At 41.1% G+C, this 18940-nt stretch overlaps 1 protein-coding gene across 2 annotated transcripts in view; it reads right to left on the reverse strand.

Annotated features, from left to right (window-relative positions):
* GLS (glutaminase) overlaps positions 1-16181 on the reverse strand; it is a 59811-nt gene extending 43630 nt beyond the window's left edge. The window contains exons 1-5 of one of the 2 annotated variants that reach the window (XM_065637457.1): positions 15812-16181; positions 8666-8762; positions 8048-8169; positions 1571-1700; positions 765-844 (exon numbers count right to left, since the gene is read on the reverse strand). In XM_065637457.1, coding sequence (XP_065493529.1) covers positions 765-844; positions 1571-1700; positions 8048-8169; positions 8666-8762; positions 15812-16149 — 767 coding nt within the window. In that variant the 5' untranslated portion in view covers positions 16150-16181. The remainder of the gene's footprint in view (positions 1-764; positions 845-1570; positions 1701-8047; positions 8170-8665; positions 8763-15811) is intronic. The other variant, XM_065637456.1, reaches the window with a different exon arrangement.
* Positions 16182-18940: the final 2759 nt, after the last annotated feature.

Raw genomic sequence — 18940 nt, forward strand, 5'->3', positions numbered from 1 at the left:
ATCTTTTAGAAGGTTTACTTTCAACATCTAAGTCAGACTGCACTGAAGAATGACTCATACAAGCAGCATATGCCCCATCTGGAGCGAAAGGCTCCAAGCAACCATTTATCTGATGACAAAATCAGAAGTGGATTTGCTTCTTTCCTTTGCAGAAAATGTGAAAAGACTTCAGAGAAACTTACAAAAACATTTTGGCATCATAAAAACTAACCTTTTTCAGTGACTCACAGTGATCTTTTAATAATGCTACACTATGTAAAATCTAGAAAAGGAACTAACTTTTAAGTATGTTGTGACTCACAGAAAACATAATGTGGTTCAAGGCATGGGTACTATCAGACAAAGCTCTTCAGCTTCCCCAGATTAATGCTACGTAAGCATTGTCTCTATCTTGGTCTTGGGTAATCACCGAAATTACCCAGAGCTTCATTACTGTGTTTGGATCATAGGCACAATACAATATAGCTTTAAATATAGTATTTACAAACACTGTTTAAACTATTTTATAATAATAGCAAAATAATTCAGTTTAAAGAGAGAAGTTGAAAAAAATGTTAAGACCAAGTGGATTTCACTTCTTAAACAACTCCAGTAAATCTTTTTCTTTATTAACCCATGAGATACCATCAAGTGCTGTATATCATAGAATATCTCAAGTTGGAAGGGACCCATAAGGTTCATTGAGTCCAACTCCCTGCTCCTCACAATATGTCAGATGATAATTTAAAGAATGGAAACAGTAAAATCTGGAAGTCAGAAGATACCTCTGTCCATCCACTGTGCAGAGTGACACACCCCACAAGTCAGGACTGAACTTGGCCAGTTGTGGAATATAATCAGCAACCTATCACAATGTGAAATAAAAACAGAGACATTATGATATCCAGACTATTTAACTATATGTTAACATATATTAATCAAAATTAATGCCAATGGAAAGGGTACACAAGTTACAACTGAATTATTCCACCAATAATCACCTAGCACATCTAAAACTTCATTATAAATTATTATATTCACTAGATCATTATCAAATAAAATATTTTTTCAATGAAAGTACAAACTTCAGCACATTCTAAGAGGAAGTTCTGTTCCATGTTATGGCATGTTTAGCATTTTCAAATAATATAAAATTTTAGCTTGTAACAAAGTCTGGAATTTTTCAATTAATTTATTGAAAATAAGCACAAGAATAAACTTGAATTGCTAACACAGGTATGGTGTTGACAACTATTTGTCACACAATCCAGCCAGTAGTGCAGAGTAGCACAATTTTTTATAGACTAAATTTAGTCTGACAAATTATATAGTGGTTTTACACGTTATGTAAAATAAAGAAAAGACTTTTCTCTGTCTAACCCCAAAACTGTTGATTGTTAGAAGTAAGGAGCTTTATTTCTAACACAGTTTACAAGTTGCACACATAACTGAACTTCCAAAACTATTTTATCAAGTTATCAGTTTACCAATTTGCTTAAAATGTTAAGAAAAAACTGTCTACTTAACAAACATATTTGGTAAATATCAAGAAATCTCTACAAGTTTGAAATTGAATTTACAAACAGGTTACCTTTCCTCCAGATTGTTTTTTAGCACTTTCATACAATTCGTCAATATGTGAAGTAAACGACATAAAATCCGGAATGACAAACTTCCTCCTGAAAGCCTGAGTAAGCAACACGATATTACTTTGTACACACCTGCAAAAAATGTTTAAAGTTCATTAGTATTTTGACAAAGTACTGTCAAAAAGCTTACTTAAGCAGCAATTACATGCTATTTAAACAAGGACCAGTCCCTTGAAGTTATATGCCCAGAAGAACAGGTTGTTATTAGAAAGACTTTTCAATTTTCCAGTCTATAAGCAATATTCCAACTGGTTTCACCATGAACTGAAGAACACCACTGCCAACAGCCCAAACTGGAATGAGTTTCCACTCTAAGAACAAAACCCTGTTGAAGTGCTTGGTAACGTCTTCTAAACTAAATTAAACTTTGAGTAGTACTGCAAGTTTCTGGCTTCAAACTACCACCAGTTCGGGAGGCTTTGCTGCCTTTTAACCCACAAGACATTATCACCCACACCCTCTGAATTACCCAGCTGGTAAATTTAAAAACCGATGACACAGAAAGGAAAGGACTTATCTAGGAGAAACAGAAGAGGCGAAGGATCAGAACACAAGCTGAGACCTGCTGCTTGAACTAGTGCGGGGGTGGGAATTGGGAGCCTTTATCACATCAGCTGAAATACAACCTGATAAACGGAATTAACAGCCCTATCCCAGTGCAAGGAAGAGAAAAGAAGGTTTAGCATCAAACGAAGAATTTCATTAACGTGTTCACACTATGCAGAAGCAGTTAATCCAGACGAATGGGAAGTTAAGAACATCTAGGCCCATAATACAAATGAGCATGTATCCTTCCAATGAAGACTTATAAAATTAATTTTTAGGGAAATAGAATCATAAAATAATTTTGGTTGGAAGATATGTTTAGGATCATTGAGTCAAACTGTTAACCCAACACTGCCAAGTCTACCTCTAAACCATGTCCCTAAGAACCTCATCTCCACATCTTTTAAACCCCTCCAGGGATGGTGACTCCACCACTGCCCTGGGCAGCCTGTTCCTTCTGACAACCCTTCTTCAGAAGAAATTTTTCCTGATATCCAACCTAAACCTCCCTTGGCACAACTTGAGGCCCTTTCCTCTTGTCCTATACTTTCACTAGGGATAGATACTTCCAATAATCCTATTATTACAAGTCATTATCGGTTCAAAATGAAGTTGCATGAAGACCAGTGAACAGACAGAATTATTTTCCCTTTGAATCCCCCTCTCTTTTTTCAAAGCTTCAGTTTGAGCGCCATTGTGTTTAAGAGACTTTATCCCAAATTCAGCTGACAACCATTTCAGATGCCATAAGGTGCTACTCTCCAAGAATGAAAGAGAAACAGAGAAGTTTCCGTCGTACACATTTGGCATCTTAAGAATTGCTCTGTCTAATAAGCTGCTTTGACAGTCTTTACGTTAGAACAGCAATTGATTTGGTTTTGGTATAATTTGTCATGCTTATCCACTCCTTTTTCACATATCTTACAAAAAATCCTGCTCATTTTTGTTCCCAGCAGCCTCCAATTAGTGTTACCTACTCCAGGTGCATCCTGGTTTTGTTAAAAACAGGTTTCTCTTTTAGTGAATTTTTCTGTCAGCTAAAGTCTTCTTACTAACTGCAGTTTTCCTGAAAGTTAGGTACATGTTTTGGTAGACATAGCAATGGAATGCAAGGTCATCGATAATGATGCGTCCTGCGAGATGTGCAAGCAGGAGGTGAACTGAAAAACTGACCAACTGAAGTATTCCATCCCATTCAGGTCATACTTCATGTAAGAGTGGGGGATCACGAGGATCTCATTCCCTTTTCCTTATGGCCGACATTGGGAGAGGACCTTGCGAGTTGTCCCTGCAAACTGAGGCCTAGTGACAGACTGAATCCAGTTCCGGCTGGCTGCAGAGTCCAGTCCAGGACTTTGGGTGCCATCCCCACATCTGCTGGAGCAGTTGCTGGGACTTTCAACATTGGTTTTGTATATTTTGTATTATTTTCTCTATTTTTATTAGTAGCATTAGTAAAACATTTTTAATTTTTCCAACTCTCTTCTCTGTCCTTCTTTCCCTCGCAATTGCCTGTCCTTAGTGGAAAGGGAGGAGAGGGAGGGGCTGAAAGGGAAAGCAGGGGGAGAGAGGGTTAACAATACATCTGCCACAGTTTTATTGTCACCCTGCAATCAAACCTCAACAAGGTGCAACAACCCCTTTTCAAAAGTAATTAATAACAGTTATGGCAGCTGGGTGTGCTGAAGGAATAACAACACACACCTGCACTAGGTTTAACCTTCCAATGCACTTCTACATTGTCTGAATCACCTGGACAGCATTAAGAAGTCTTGTAGTTGAATTTAATTTTTTTCTTTTTTCTTACACCTATTAGAACAACTCAAGAATACAAAGTGTGGAAAACAAGGCAGTCTGAACTGAAAGAGAGTCCTCTGATACCACATTATGTGTCTGAAACAGGAAGGGCATTTATACACTTATGAATTCATACAAAGTCAAGGCTGCTCACTTCAATAATTCAACCATTTTAAGCTCAAGATTGAAACTCACTGCAGAAATAGCTATGCTAGTTAAGGACATTACCTATTTCTGCAAGAAGTTACTGCTCCCAGACTTCTGCCAAGGGTAGTGTCTAGGTATTTATCCTGGTACTCCTTAACCCAGGGAAATCCCATGAATTCAGAGACATTAAATATGGGCGTTCAATTAATTGAGATGGGTACCTGGAACAATTACTGTATGGACACAGTGACAGGGGTCTTAATATGTTGTAATTAACGAGGCAGTAATATTTGCACTCAGTGGACAGTCGCGTTGACAGCCTCTAATACTCTGCAACTGGCATCTCCTCACCACTGGAGTTTCTAACCGGTTTATGTTCTAAGTAACCCCTTGGGGATGAACGGTCTGAGAAAAGGAGCAGCAGGAAATGATCACAGGGAGGAATTTAAATAAATGAATATATTGATAAATAAAAATCATTCTGCAGTCAAATTTTACAAACAATATAGCCCTTATCCCCCACATACTTTAGCGGTGTTTAAGATAGGCACACTAAAACCTTCCACCTCAAATTCTTCCACTTCTCCAAACTTTATAGTCTCACCCTAAAAACTTCTGTCTTGCCAAATCCCAATCCAAGCACTTCTTCCTCCATTTAAAAACACATCTTTTCAAGCTATAAAACTTCCCTTATACATTTGGGTTACGAAGATCATGATGCACGTCTTATGATCTATAATGACTTTCAGTGAAAGTAACAGTTTGAGGGGTTTTTTGGCAACTGAATATTTGGGCTCCATCATAAAGTTCGGACTACTTTGTTTCCTTTATGACACAACTTGTTACATTTATCTATTCTTTTTCAAGTTCTGACTGCTTTCTGATTATTGCTTCTCTACACAAAGTAGACATCTGCTAAAAACACAGGCTGAACTCCCACTATTTCTGAAGAACTGTTAGGCTATCTATATAGCTGAATGGACAACTTCTTTTTCTGTTTAAAAAGCTATAGTATAATCACTACAATTACATTATTCTGACAAATGAGGTATTAATATTATAACACAGCAGAAGTCCTCTACATCTTCTGTCAAAAGCTTTCTAATCGCTCAAACAAATGGGATGAAAACATTTATTAATACCTGGGTTAAGCATAACTAAAAGGAAAGTTTTCCTCAGCAGGATAGACAGCACCTTGTGACAAAGGCTAAGTCTACAAAACAAAGTCAGTCATTCTGAAACAGAATCGAGTTTAAACCTCAGTTATAACTGTTACTCAGTAGCTATCATCTCATTCACTTTTACACCTTTTTCAAAGTCACTCAATTCCAACTGCCTCATGCCTTTCCTTCCCACCCCCCCCCAACCAAAATATTGTTAGTTAACAAATAGGGCTTTTTGCAAGTCTAATATTCTTCTGTTAGTAACAAGCTGTGAATTAAAGCCAAGAGGGGTAGGAGGACTTCTTACAAAGATTATTAGAAATTTTTCTACAAATTAACTACAATGTCATAGAAACAGATCTAAAAAAATAGGATATGCCAAAATGTGCACACTTCATGAGGAAGATTAGCAAGTACAATCTTCCATATCTGTTAAGTTGCTTAAGTCTCATCTAACAATAATTAGATACTACTCCTACTACTTTAAGTCCTACCATAGCTAGGGTACCAAAAAAAGAAAAGAAAAAAAATCCACACAGGAAGCTAATTTGCATACTGCGCTGCTTTCAGTAAACGGGCTCTTCTCAGCAAGGTACCATTCGTGCCACAAAGACTACATGCTACGTTATATAAACAGCTAATTCAAGAAACAGGTCAAGTACTCTGAAATGTGCACCACTGAAACCTTCAATTCAAGAAACTCTGGAGATGAAACTTTAAAAACCCAAGTTGTTCTGCCCATAACGTGGAGATTTTTCTCCCCATTTTTATTTGAGTGGAAAGCAATTTTAATCAAATTGGACTTTAATGTTTAGACCGCTGAAGAGGTGTTCAAGCTTCTTTACAGACAGTAAAAAAGCACGAGCTAAAAAGCTAAAATATTACACAGGTAATTTCTACTGGACTTGATTGATTTAGTCAAGCTTATGCTATCACTATCCTTGATGTTTTATTTGATCTAGCAGCTTTGGATTCAAATTCAACATGAGAATTACAACCTTGACTTTTACATTTGGTGAACTGAAACTTCAAATTCCTGAGGTACGCATAGCTGGGTAGATACATTATTATATTTCGCACCTTAAACACCTAGAGAAGAACAAAAAATACAGAAACCTTGTGCAAGTCTCTACACAGCAAATGCAGTGTGCCTGGGAGGAACAGATCACTGATGTTCGAGGGGGCTTAATTCATAAAAAAGGTTAACATCTGCTGCTGCGACAGAGAATCTGCTATGTGAAGAGAGATTCACCTCTCCACCTTCTGTACAGTCTTTATGTTCAAAACTCTTCCTACAGAAGAAGCAACCATGTAAACTTTCCACAAATAATCACAGTAACAACCACTCCCCTAACATAGAGGATCAAGTCCTGGAGATATGATGCAGAACATGGGCTAATCTTCAGCCCTCTAATTAGCAATCACTTGTCCTTTTTTTTACTATAAAGCCCCAGCCTAAAACAACTCATAATTTACTATTGCAAGCAAGCCTTCTAGTATAAAATGTAATACATAACAGCAAAAGCATTTACTTTCCAATCCAACCACACCCCCAGGTACGTCTCTGACTCTAACAATTTAGAGTTTTTACTGTGCTGACAAATAACCAGTCTTGAACTTAGATACAGGATTAAAGTTAGGCCATGTTGTACCTTTAAGAAGTATCCCACATTTGATTAAGGAGTTGACTGGTTTGTTATTTTGTCACATACAGAGACATTCATTTTTTCTCAATGTAGTTCAAAAAATGTTTATGTGTATTTTAAAATATATAACATATATACTTTGTTTATATTTATACAAACTAAATATGTAATCTAGTATAAGCATACACTGTACACTACATATTTTATATACTTACATGTATGTAATATATACACAAATATATAAACATAGCTTTTTTTATACACAAATATTTTAAATTGTAACTGAAATAGCATTAGCTCACAAATTTTAAAAAGCTACAGAACAAAAATGTACCAATTTTGACAAAAGTAGACTCTTCATGATATAATCGAGTTTTACATATCATGTAATTTACCCTGTAAATGGAATAAAAATATAGATTCAAAAATAGTCTACAATTCATTTTGACATTTAAGAGCGCCTCTAAACTTCCAATCTTCTGGCCCACAAAAGCTATGAGTAGAGAAGCAAAGGAGTGTGAACACAAAGACAACCTGAACAGTGCTTGTACTGTTCATCTGACCGCAGATTTTTCTTTAAAAAAAAAGTATCACTAAAATATGGCACATAAATCTTTCCCAAAACAGACCAAAGCAGTGTCTACAGTCCTAACTGCTCTCATCTCCACATATCTTGAAATCTAACTTCACTCTATTTTTCATATAGTCACTTTTAGAATTAACTACATACATCCTCTGAATATCTTGCTTCACAGAAGCAATACCTTGAACTTCAGATTAAAAACTGATGATGCAGTGAGAGAGAAGTTTTATGTACTCACACTAAATGCTCCACGCTGCATCAATTAATTTATTTGGCGTCTGACCGAGAGTTGCAGTAGTGGGTCAGATAGACACAAAAACAACTCTGATACATTAAACTCTTGTGGAGAACACACAATCTGTCTGCTGCATGAAACCAGAGAACAAACTCATATGAAAACAGCATCAGCAGGAGTGTGTGTTTGATTCCCTAATTATGTATTGATTTATATACTGACCGCTGTCTTAGGAGAGGCATAAGGTAACACACAGACATTCATTCAGCATTATACGGTTACATTATTGACAGAAACTTTACTTTTTAAAAAGGTCTTTGTCCAGCATAACACCGTCCGAAGTTGTTTGAAGAGTCAGTCTTAACATATCCATGCACTCTTTTAATCGGGGATCTGATGTACGTAATCCTGTAGATTTGAGTGCCTGTTACAATAAAACAATCATTACTAAAATGAAAGAAATGGGCTATAACAAAGTTTCTACTGCTCAGTTATTTATCAACATAAGAGACTTCTGCCACCACATTATCAACACAGAGACATTTTGACACCTTATTGATCCTTTTGCCATTCATTTTGGCTGCATTTGATGTCAAAGGATTAAGGTCATTTGAAATCCACAGTGGCCCAACTATGTTTTACACAAGTGCAAATACTACCCAGCCCTGCCACAGATGCTTTCAAGTATTCCCTTATGTACAGCAAATAAGTGAATAACAATACCAGTACACTCATTCTCTTAATTACATAAACAGTGTCCCGGGGCGGGGGGGGGAGGGGAAGAAATAAAAGTAGTTACACTCCTTGCTGCAGCTTACAATGTATAACAGAAAATCTTTGCTTTGTATTCTTGCATTTAGAATGTTAACAAAACTTGCAGTAGTTTGCTTTCATACAGCACTTTGGAACAGTAAACTTACAGTTATGAATTTATGAACTGGTATTTTTTCTTGTCCTTCTGCAATAGTATAGAAAAGTAGATCTTCTAAGCTAGGAAGGAGACCTTGCTTCATTTTACTGAAAAAAAAAAAAGCATAGATTAGTTTAGTGCATATTTTCATTTATACACATTTTTGCATTATTTACAAGAAAACACATTTTCACTACCAATATAACTGCTATCATTAATTTCAAAGAACCCTTTTATCAGTGATCACAAAGCTTAATTCAGCTTTAAGTAGGAAAAAAGGGTAATATTTAAAACTAGCATATGTATACTTTACAATAGCAAACATTTTTAACTGCAACATAGTGATGTTTTCACTGACATACATTTATTATTAAGACTATATTTAGATATTTTTTGAGCAGATTCATTGCATTTCCCTCTTCTTGATGTTACAGAGGACACACGTTACTCACACAGAGGATAAATTATTTATAAGACTCAAAGGCCTATGTGCCTCATGATAAAGCTGTAAGAGCAGACTGACCCAGTGGTCCCACAGCCAAAAGAGATGACAACTGTGTATTATTTTCTTCAAAATAATGCTGTTTTTAGGGACTCCTAGAAGGAGCCCCAAAGCCCTTGCCCTTCTAGAAGGTGCTATAAGCCCCACCAGTTATGTTGAGAGCAAGCAAGCCTCCTGCAGCACAGCACCGTAACCTGAACCAGCTCAGCCCCATCAGCACAAACTCTTCATCCTGCATATTTAGAAGCATTAATGTGCAGCGTGGATGCTTCTTTAAAGCTCACTGTGGTTAGCAGGGGTAAATGCCTCTCCAAGCGTATGTATGCCTGCATTTTTTCTTTCTTTTTTTTTTTTTTTAAAATTTGCATCTCCATTTTAAGTGAAAAGGGAAGGAAACCTACCAGATTAAGCATAAAATTCCTTCCAAGAGAGCCAGCTGTAATACTGACAGCTTTCTCTCAAAGCCTTTGGAGGGTCTCAAACGGTTTAACCTCCAAGTTCTGCTTTTCCTTGATATTCTGAAGCACCCGCAGCAGGCAGGAGCACGAGTCTGTACTCGATTCTTTACGCTCCCCCCACAAGCACAGCTGGAACACACAGTTCCAAACTGCGAGAGAGGCGATAGCAAAGGTATTGATCCCTTCAGCCGCCTGAAGCGCTCAGGTTTGGTTCTAGACAAACTCAGTCGACAGCCAATGTTTGGATGTTTCACAAGCAAAAACTAAATAAAAACAAAACAGTTCTCTACAAAATGTAGATATAAATATACTAAAAGGGAGAGTGCGCAGTCTTACATGATTTTAACCATCCATTTTAAAGCTCAATCTTATAATTTAATAATATTGGCAATACTTCGTTACTATACTGTCATATATAAAAATTATCACCTGAAACTAGAATGCTCAGTGCCAATTTATTTTTATACGTGTACAAAGGTGTGTACAACAAGCAGGTCTACATTCTGGTCATGAAAGTTTTCTTAAGGTTAGTAGTTCTTTGAATATCAGTACGCAGGGTTATAACTATGAAAATAAAATACTATGACTAAGCACAGACCCTAGGCAGGCCAATGCAATCTTATAGACTGATATTTAATCCTCCTTCCTCTCCCAATGCTAGCTTATTCTAGCTCAACAACAGATTTATTATTATTTCTAATAAAAATCTGATTATATCCAAATACCCTTTTAAATTTAAGACAACCTTTAGATTGCACTCGCCTCTCTCATTTCCTCGTAACTAGCAGTGAAAACCAACAGTAAAAATCTCACTTCTTATTTTCTGATGTATTTAAAACACTGTACTTACATACTAAGAACAGAAGACAGCTTTGTAAGCCAACAGAAGTTTCCTTGTCTACCAGTCTGGATTTTTTTTTTAATGATGCTGGCTGACTAATGCACAGACAGGCTGGCAATTCAACCAAGACAAACGCTTGCAACTACCTCAAGCAAATTACTGCACACCCATTTTCCTAAAGAAAATTCAAGTCTTCCATGCAGCTCATTGCACCTTCAATCTTTTGAGAACAGTACATCCAGTCAAGCCAACAGAACCAAAACTGCTATAATAACACACTAATTAAAGCTTCATCCTATACCTGTACACAACCTCTGCAGGTATGTACTTTGTTTGTTAAAGCTGAGTTATACAGCCTACACCCCTACATTTTCCCCATTTACACAGAGCATTTAACCAAGCTCCCCAAAGTGTTGAGATCTCATGTTTTAAGGAATGTCTCTGCTACAAGACTTGTTACAGGACCGTCTGATAGAGGAAACTTCCATATTTCACTTTGACAAAACAAGTCAGAGAGCACACTGAGACATTTTAACTGATAACCTATTTAATGACAAGTTTCTGAGCTATTACTCAGAATTTTACAGCTTTTCCAAATGTGCAATTTCTATCTGGAAGGGTGCAGAAAAGAACTTCAGGCATTCAACCAAGATTTTTATCTACCTCTCTCTAAGATTTTCACCTCTTAAAGAGATGTGTGCTTTTTGCAGCATAAATTCTCTCTCGACACAGTTGCCGTATCACTCACATCTGCTGTTCAATACTGGGTCAGTCAGCCTGTTTTCACACTGGATCTGCACTGACTGCCATAGCAAAGAGGATGGCACTCAATATATTTACAGAAAATCACTCTTTGTCAAATAGTCCGTATTTTGATAAAGTTTATCAGCTAAATAGAAGTGGAAAGGCTTGCTCTGCAGTTTATCAGGTCCGTGATGTCAGTAACTAATGTTTACTTAACCTAAAAGCTATGTTTTGGCACCGCGAGCACACTTAGCAAGATAGTGCTGTTCAGCACATTGTAAAGAGCTGTTTTTCAAGTCTGGGAACTTGCAATTTCCACGGTCAAATTAAAATGGAAATTTCCGTTTATTCCATTTCATGAATAATGATTTTATATATATACTTTTTTTTTTTTTTTTGAGAAGGGAAATAAGTAGGCACCAGGCTATTACGCTACTAGACTTTTTCGGTGGTACTGTAACCTGTGGACCAGAATACTGGCAGATGCTCCACATTGCTCTTTATATTTAAATAAAAAACAGAGTGCAGGAATTCCAACCAGAAGGACTTTGCAGTCTGTATGATGCCTTCCTTCAGCTCTTCTTTTTGCATCAGCACAGTGCTTATACCAGATTCCACAGAGGATTGCATTCTAACAAAAGCTGAATTATAATTTCTACAATGTAAGAAAGATTAAATTTCAAATACAGTGCAACATTCCTACTTTGTACTTCAAGATGTAACTGGCAAAATGCAGAACAGGATTTACAGAACAAACAATATAAAGATATGTTACTGCTAATAACAGTATCAGGCTCACTAGTAACCATAAGACACCAGTCATAAAAATAGGAGGTCACAGCACCTGAAAGCTGCAAGGGCTGCTACTCGCAGTTGGCAGCTGCTTTATCTAGAACAGGCACCCTGAAGTTCTCACAATACTTACAAATAACTGATCTTCAACTAAAAGATAAGTATGTGTCACTATTTTCTGACCACAGACACCGATCCCATTAACAGTGGTGTGTAACCATTTACCTGAGAACTTACTCAGATTCAGACAAAACTACATATTTACAAACATAAACCAAAAAATGGATGTTTTAGTAGATTTTGAAGTGTTTATGGTAAAAACAAGAATTGTTGCTTCAAAACCTTAGCCTTGAAGGAAGTCATGAAAGGCCTAATCAAAGCACACTTCCAACAGTTTCTTGCACCTGTGAGGTGAACCACTGCCTGGTTACTATGCAGTTATTCCTCTGGATTCTAGTACAGGCACAAAAGCAACATTCATTTTAAAATTATCTCCAGAATTCATCCCTGTCCTTGAAAAGGAGCACTACCCCTCCCTTGCCATTTTAAGAAAAAAAAAATTAATAGAACACTTCCATTAACCATTTTGCTATATTCCATATACTAGCACCCATCACTACTGCAATTCAGTTATACTTTAAAAATCAGGGTTGCTCACGTTTAGTTCTTCCCTCTCGCCTTAATCAGGGCCCTTGTATTTAGAAAGAGTTTATACTAAGACAAACCGAGATCCTACTACTCTCCAGCATAAGTTGTAAGTAGAACAATGTAGTTATAACAAAAGGAGAAGTAAACGCTATTAAATATTACAGAATTTATAATCTAGGGCTGTACTAGGTTATTGTGTTTTAAGTATTTAAGCATGAACATAGATATGATTACATTTCAATCCACAGCATTCATTAGTCAAAATTACCAGTCTATGACCACTCTCAGTTTAAACTCAAACATTTTTCCTTTCCAAAATATATTAAGCTTCAGGTGGATACGCAGAGCAAAGGCTGCATAGCTGGGATAAGGAGGTGGTGGAAGATGTTCAGGAAAAAATGCACACGGAGATCTGGTTATGCAATGGGATACTGGTTATTTCATCAGCCACAGACCTCGTAATTTATCCCCTCTACAAGGAATTAAACTGTTCTAAATTTCTGTACAGCCTTTGCACAAAACATTTTAGGTTTTTCACTTGCAACTCCTCCTCTCTGTATATGAAGACTGTAAGGCAAGCAAAGAAGCAAGAGAATCTTAGTGCTGTCTTTTGACACTGCAAGTTATTCCAGTATCCTAGAACCACAAACTTAAAACCAAATAGAAAAATAATAATCCCCCAAAACATACAAAAAAAGAAAGCATAAAAAGGAGTACTGTCTTCCCAGTTAGGGCTACAAACCATCTGCCAAACACAAATCAAATGATATACACTGCTGGATGGCAAAGTGCTGGACTCAGCAGAACACACAGACTACCCTGACTTAGCCCAGTTACCAATTTAGTCCACAAACCTGTCTTTTGAAGAACTTCACTTTTCCTCTGAATCCTGTGTTCTTTCTTAATATAGCAATGATTTCCACATGTAACATACCATTTACAAACACTTAAAGAAGATTTTCATAATCTGCATTAAGAAAAATAAGAATGAAAGTATCCAGCAGCCTGGCTAATGTGCTACCAGGAATTCCTGCACAGCCTGAAAAGAAACTGTTTCCAGCTTTTTCCTTGTTCATAACTGTATGCTGTATGTTTTACGTAATTGTTCCTTGCTCATTTTGCAGTAAGGCTCAAAGAACAAGCAATCTGACTTTCAAATACATCCTTTTTGCAAAAGCCAAAAATGATTAAAAGTGTCTAACTGGTTTGTGACTACATAGCCCTATCAGATGTATTAGAAATTATGGGATCTCCCTAATTGATGCTAACTGTAGAAAGCTGTTATAAAAGCTCAGTTTAAGAAAACATTACCTCTTTAATAAATCGCCTTTTCAGCATCCTCAAAAGCCCCTCACAGTTGGCATACTGTAATGGTACTGTATTTCTCATTGGAAATGGAACCATAAACCACACCTACTTGAGCCACAACTGAATAATTGTTTTTGTTTGAAAACATTATGTATAGAGCTAATTCGAAAAGTGGATTTCATAGATGTTGAACAATGGTATAAATATAATAATAATACACATATAATTGTGTATTATATTGTATATGTTTATATAACCTGACATGGATGCATTCTTAAGGAGCTTGACAGCAGAAATTATAAGTGATGCCTTTGAAGAAGACTATATCCCTCTGAAACAAAAGGCTTGAACCAAGGTGAGCCGCTAAGACATTTGGAGGGAGAAAGGGGAGAAGAACAAGAAAACAGCTTCTTTCTCCACCTGCCATGTTGAAGAAATACAAGTTCATGCTAAAAAAATCCCTCAAAAACCACAACTCAAAAGCAGAAGTATTAACAAGCTAAGAGCTGCTGCCTTCCCGACTGGCCTTGTGGAATCTTTCCCAGACTTCCTCTTAGCATTAGGCTAACAAAGACTTCGCTCAGTATTAAAACAAGGTACTCTTTTCTTAGCCTTACTTCCTCTGTCTTTCATTTTTTTCATCTAGGTAATAAGCATAGCAAAGCCTGGGAAATCTTGGGTCTAGATTTTAATTACACCACCCCGTAAGCAGCGCAAAGACGACACGTGGGCTGCCTACCAGAAAGCCAAGGGGCATGTTCCAAACACACGCAGAAGATGGGTCTTATGGGGGTTGCAGGTTCAAACAAGCAATGGGCAAACTGTCAGATGGGGGGTGGGAAACGAACCGGACCTTTTAAAGAGCTGCATAATGCTAAGGACTAAGAGCAGAGTGCAAAGGAGAACCATCAATCCATTTACCTCATCATTATACTCTATCCCAGGTATTCGCTACTGGTCACTACCAGGGACACAAACCGGAGTCAATACACCTATCCCTGACCAATACTTTTGAGAATATTTCAGGTTCTTGGTGAAGGAATATTAACTTCATAAACACATACGGTCTTATAATTCCATGACCTGCATGGACCTTTGTCACTTAGGGACAAATCAGGACATCTTGGCACAGGGACACATTCTGCAGCACCTAGGAATATCTGTACACACCACTAATGCGTGGTAACACATAATCCTAATTGCACCACACGTAGAGAAGACAGTGCTGCAAAACTTCCAAGGCTGAACTACACACTCCATCCATTGCCCTTAATAATTAATGTAAGATGACACAGCTTTTGTTTCGTTTGGAAAATATTTTATGCTGGTAGCAGCTCTAGAAAAAAAAACACCCTAACGCACGCTGTCTTCCCGACCCAAAACACAAGCACCCCCTGCATATGCACGGAGTCGTCTGTGACAGGGATCTCAAGCCAGGTGGCAGCTCCAGGCGTGGCGAGGACCGCCCCCAGCGGGTCGGGCAACCCCAGAGGCGCACACGGCCCCCACACCCCGCACTCCCCTCCCCTGCGAGCCCGCCGGCCGCCACCCGCCGGCCGCCGCCGCGGCACCGGGCGGGCGCGCCGAGCACCGCCGGCGGTACCCGGGGAGGGGCCGTCACAGCCCAGCCCGCCGCGGCAGGGCCCCGGGAGACGCGATGCCTCCCCGGCGCGGCGCCCTCCCCGCGGCCCGGCCCTCGCACCTGCCAGGGAAGCGCCCGGCGGCCCCCGCGCCCCGCCCGGCCCGTCCCCCTTCCGCAGGCTGCCGGCGTGCGAGGGGGAAGGCGGCGCTCACATGGCGCCTCCGCATCCTCCGCCGCCCGGCCCGGCCCCGCCGCACCCCCGCCGCCCGCCTCGCACTCACTTCTCCCCCCCGCCGCCGCCTCCGGCCAGCTCCTTGCCGCCGCCGTGGTTGTTGTTGTGGCCGCTGTCGGCGGGGGCTTCGCCGGGGGTCGGCGACGGCGCCTGCGCCCCCTTCCCCGGCTCCTCCAAGGCTCCCTCCGAGCGAGTGCACAAACCCCGCGCCGGAGGCGGCAGCCCCGGGCCGCGGCGGGAGGCGGGCGGGCTCACGCCGAAGGCGGCCAGCGGCGGCGGGAGGCGCCTGGGGCCGGCGCTGGGCCCTGGGCCTCCGCCGCCAGCCGCCCCCGGCGGGCCCAGCAGCAGCAGCTCCCGCAGCAGCGCCGAGCGCCACAGCCGCATCATGCTGCGCCACTTCCCTCCGCCGACTGCCACAGCCGCCTGCCTGCGGCGCCGCTCGCGCCCCGCCGCGCCCGCCCCCGCTCCACCCCATTGGCGGCGGCCGCGTAACTGTCAGGCACGCGGCGCGCTCATTGGCCAGCAGGGACGTCACTCCGGCGTCGGGCCGCACCCCCGGCGCGGGACGAGCCGCCCGCGGGCCGCCGGGGTCTGCGCGCGCGGGGCTCGCGGCGCAGCGGGCGCGGGGCGGAGCGCGGGCGCGCGGCGGGGGCGGGCGGGCGCGCGGGGCCGGTGCCGGCTGCAGCGGAGCGGCGGGGCACAGCACAGCGCCCCCCCGCGGGCCGGCCCGCCGCACGGCGGCCGAGGGGAGCGGCGGGCCGTAGCGGGCCGGGGCTGCGTCCGCACCGAGGTCACCCCGCCCCTCCCGCCGCCTCCATCTTCTGTCGGTCCCGGCTCCCGAAGGGGACAACTTGGAGGCGCCGCCGGGCCGCGGCGGGGACGGGGCGCGGGGCGAGGCCGGCACCTGCGGGACGGCGCCGGGCGCGCCCGGGGGTCCCCGCGGGCTCCGGAACGGCCTGAAACGGCCCCGACGGCGCTTCCCGCTGCCAAGGCTTAGAAACGGGCCGGGCTGCAGCCCCGTCGGGCTTAGGTTGCCATGGATACGGGCGATTTTTTAAAAAATATTTGGTTTTACCTATTAAGCGGGCCCCAGCAGGGGCGGCACGGACGCTCCCGGTTCAGAGGGCCCGTGTTAGCCCTTCGGAAGCTGTGGGAAACGGCTGGGGAGAGAAAAACCTGTTAGAAATGCAGAAGAGAGAAGAAAACTTCCCGCAGTGGGAAGAGGGGTTCCCAAAAATCTTCGGGCAAAGGCTTCTGTTAATGAGTGGCTCTTCTAAGGGGTTTCCACGCGCTTGCAATAAAAATGTAATTGCGTAGCCCGTTGCCAAAACTTGCTGTGGATACCAAAGCATACAACTTCTAAAAAAAATACTTAAAAAATAAATTAAACGACCTGTACGGCAAGATGAACCGGGTGCCGCCATTCTTCACATCATCAAACATTTAATCAGTGTGAAAATTCTGCCACTAATCTACAGGCCTCAATTTGGGAACCGCCGACCCGTAGTAACGCAACACCCGTGGCCAAAGTGGGAAGAGGAGCAAAAAATAGCTGTAGGGCTTCAGCGCGAGGTGTAAATGTCACTCCTGTGCCCTTAAACTTCGTCACGGCATCCCACCGTGCTGCTTCCCCTGTGCACACAGCATCTTCGAAGTCACAGATTTTGCAGTTACCGGGTGAAACTCTTCGCTCACATAACCAATGGCTAAATTTGTCCTGGATGAATACAAATCTATATTAGTAAATTAGAAGTGGAGGTCTGTTGTCGTCCTGCTTCGGTTGTGCCAGTGTGGAAAGCAGTATTTAATTTGCCAATAGCTTTTTCTGAGCAAAAATATAAATAGTTGTGGAGTTCTGAGTCTATTGCTGCAAAATTTCCTGGTCAACAATTTCCCCATGCATCAAGATTTATTTCTTTTCATATGTTTGTTATGTTCGGCAGGGGTGGAGAAGTTGTAGTTCTGAGTTTAAATTATCCCACTGCACACCTTACTGGAAATGTTTTACTCTGAAGATAATATATTTTATTTTCCACCGCCCCTCAGACTGAAAGTTTTAGCTGCCTAAACATAGTAAATTGCAGTTAAAGAACCACATACAACACAAAGGGGGTTTTGTTGCCTGTTTTCCGTGCACTCCTGAGTTTGAGATAATCACTACAAACGGACTCTCTATTGAGAAGAGCCTTTGCTTGTACTTATGCCGCCACACAAATGCCCACAGAGTTCCTTTTGCTAATATATCGCCACAACAGCCATGAGAGTTTTTGGAAGCAGATTTAAAGATAGCTGATAATCTATGCCTCAGCGCTCATTTCTCCTTCCCACTGAACAAGGAAACTTGAAATATCAGTGTGGGATGTGTAATCCTGGCCTACAGTCACTTCACATACAAAAATGCAAAGTACCTACAGTTCTCACATATTTATTACATTACCTATTATATTTCCTGGAACTGAATCTAGATTTCCATCTGCTAAGCCTTTTTGGCAAGCCAATAACTGCCTCTTTCATTCTGCTACCCAATATTTCTCATTTTTTTTAATTCCGTTATGTAAAATATTCTGAAGCTAGAAGTCTCCCAAGCACCTTTCCCATTCTCTCTGCAGGAGCTACCGGTGTAAGAGCAGCAGCAGCAAGCACGTCTGTGCATTTGGTCACTAATCGAACACGTGGTTCTGCGGCCGCTTACAAGATTCCCCGCTGATTTTTTAGCGCCAAGGTGATATTTTTGGTGCGACAGCTGCGCTCTTTCACAAACCAGCTGTTTAGTAACTGACCTGGCTCCAAACCTTGTCTAATTAGCCTCTTGTACTGTAAGGGGGGAAGAAGAGGAAGAATGCAAAATGCAATGATCTGGATCCCTTTAGTGCTCTGGTTGCTGTTCAGAATGTTGCAAATAAGGTTGTGGGAAGGGAAGGAAAGGAAAAAAAAAGTACTACATTAATAAAAATGTTTGCCTCTCATGACAGTAACCTGTATTACACATTCTTGACCCGACGTGAACTCTGACTCATTTCCTTTTTTTTTTTTCTTCCACATGCTATCTCCTCATTCCTTTACTTAACCTTTTAGTACCACCATAACATCAAGCAATCTCCCAACACGAGTATTCTTCAATAAAGCTTTTCCTAGAAGTCACTCCAAGAAATTAATCCTTAACTTCTCTCCCAGGAAT

The sequence above is a fragment of the Caloenas nicobarica genome, chromosome 6, assembly GCF_036013445.1.
Source record: "Caloenas nicobarica isolate bCalNic1 chromosome 6, bCalNic1.hap1, whole genome shotgun sequence".
Classification (NCBI taxonomy): Eukaryota; Metazoa; Chordata; class Aves; order Columbiformes; family Columbidae; genus Caloenas; species Caloenas nicobarica.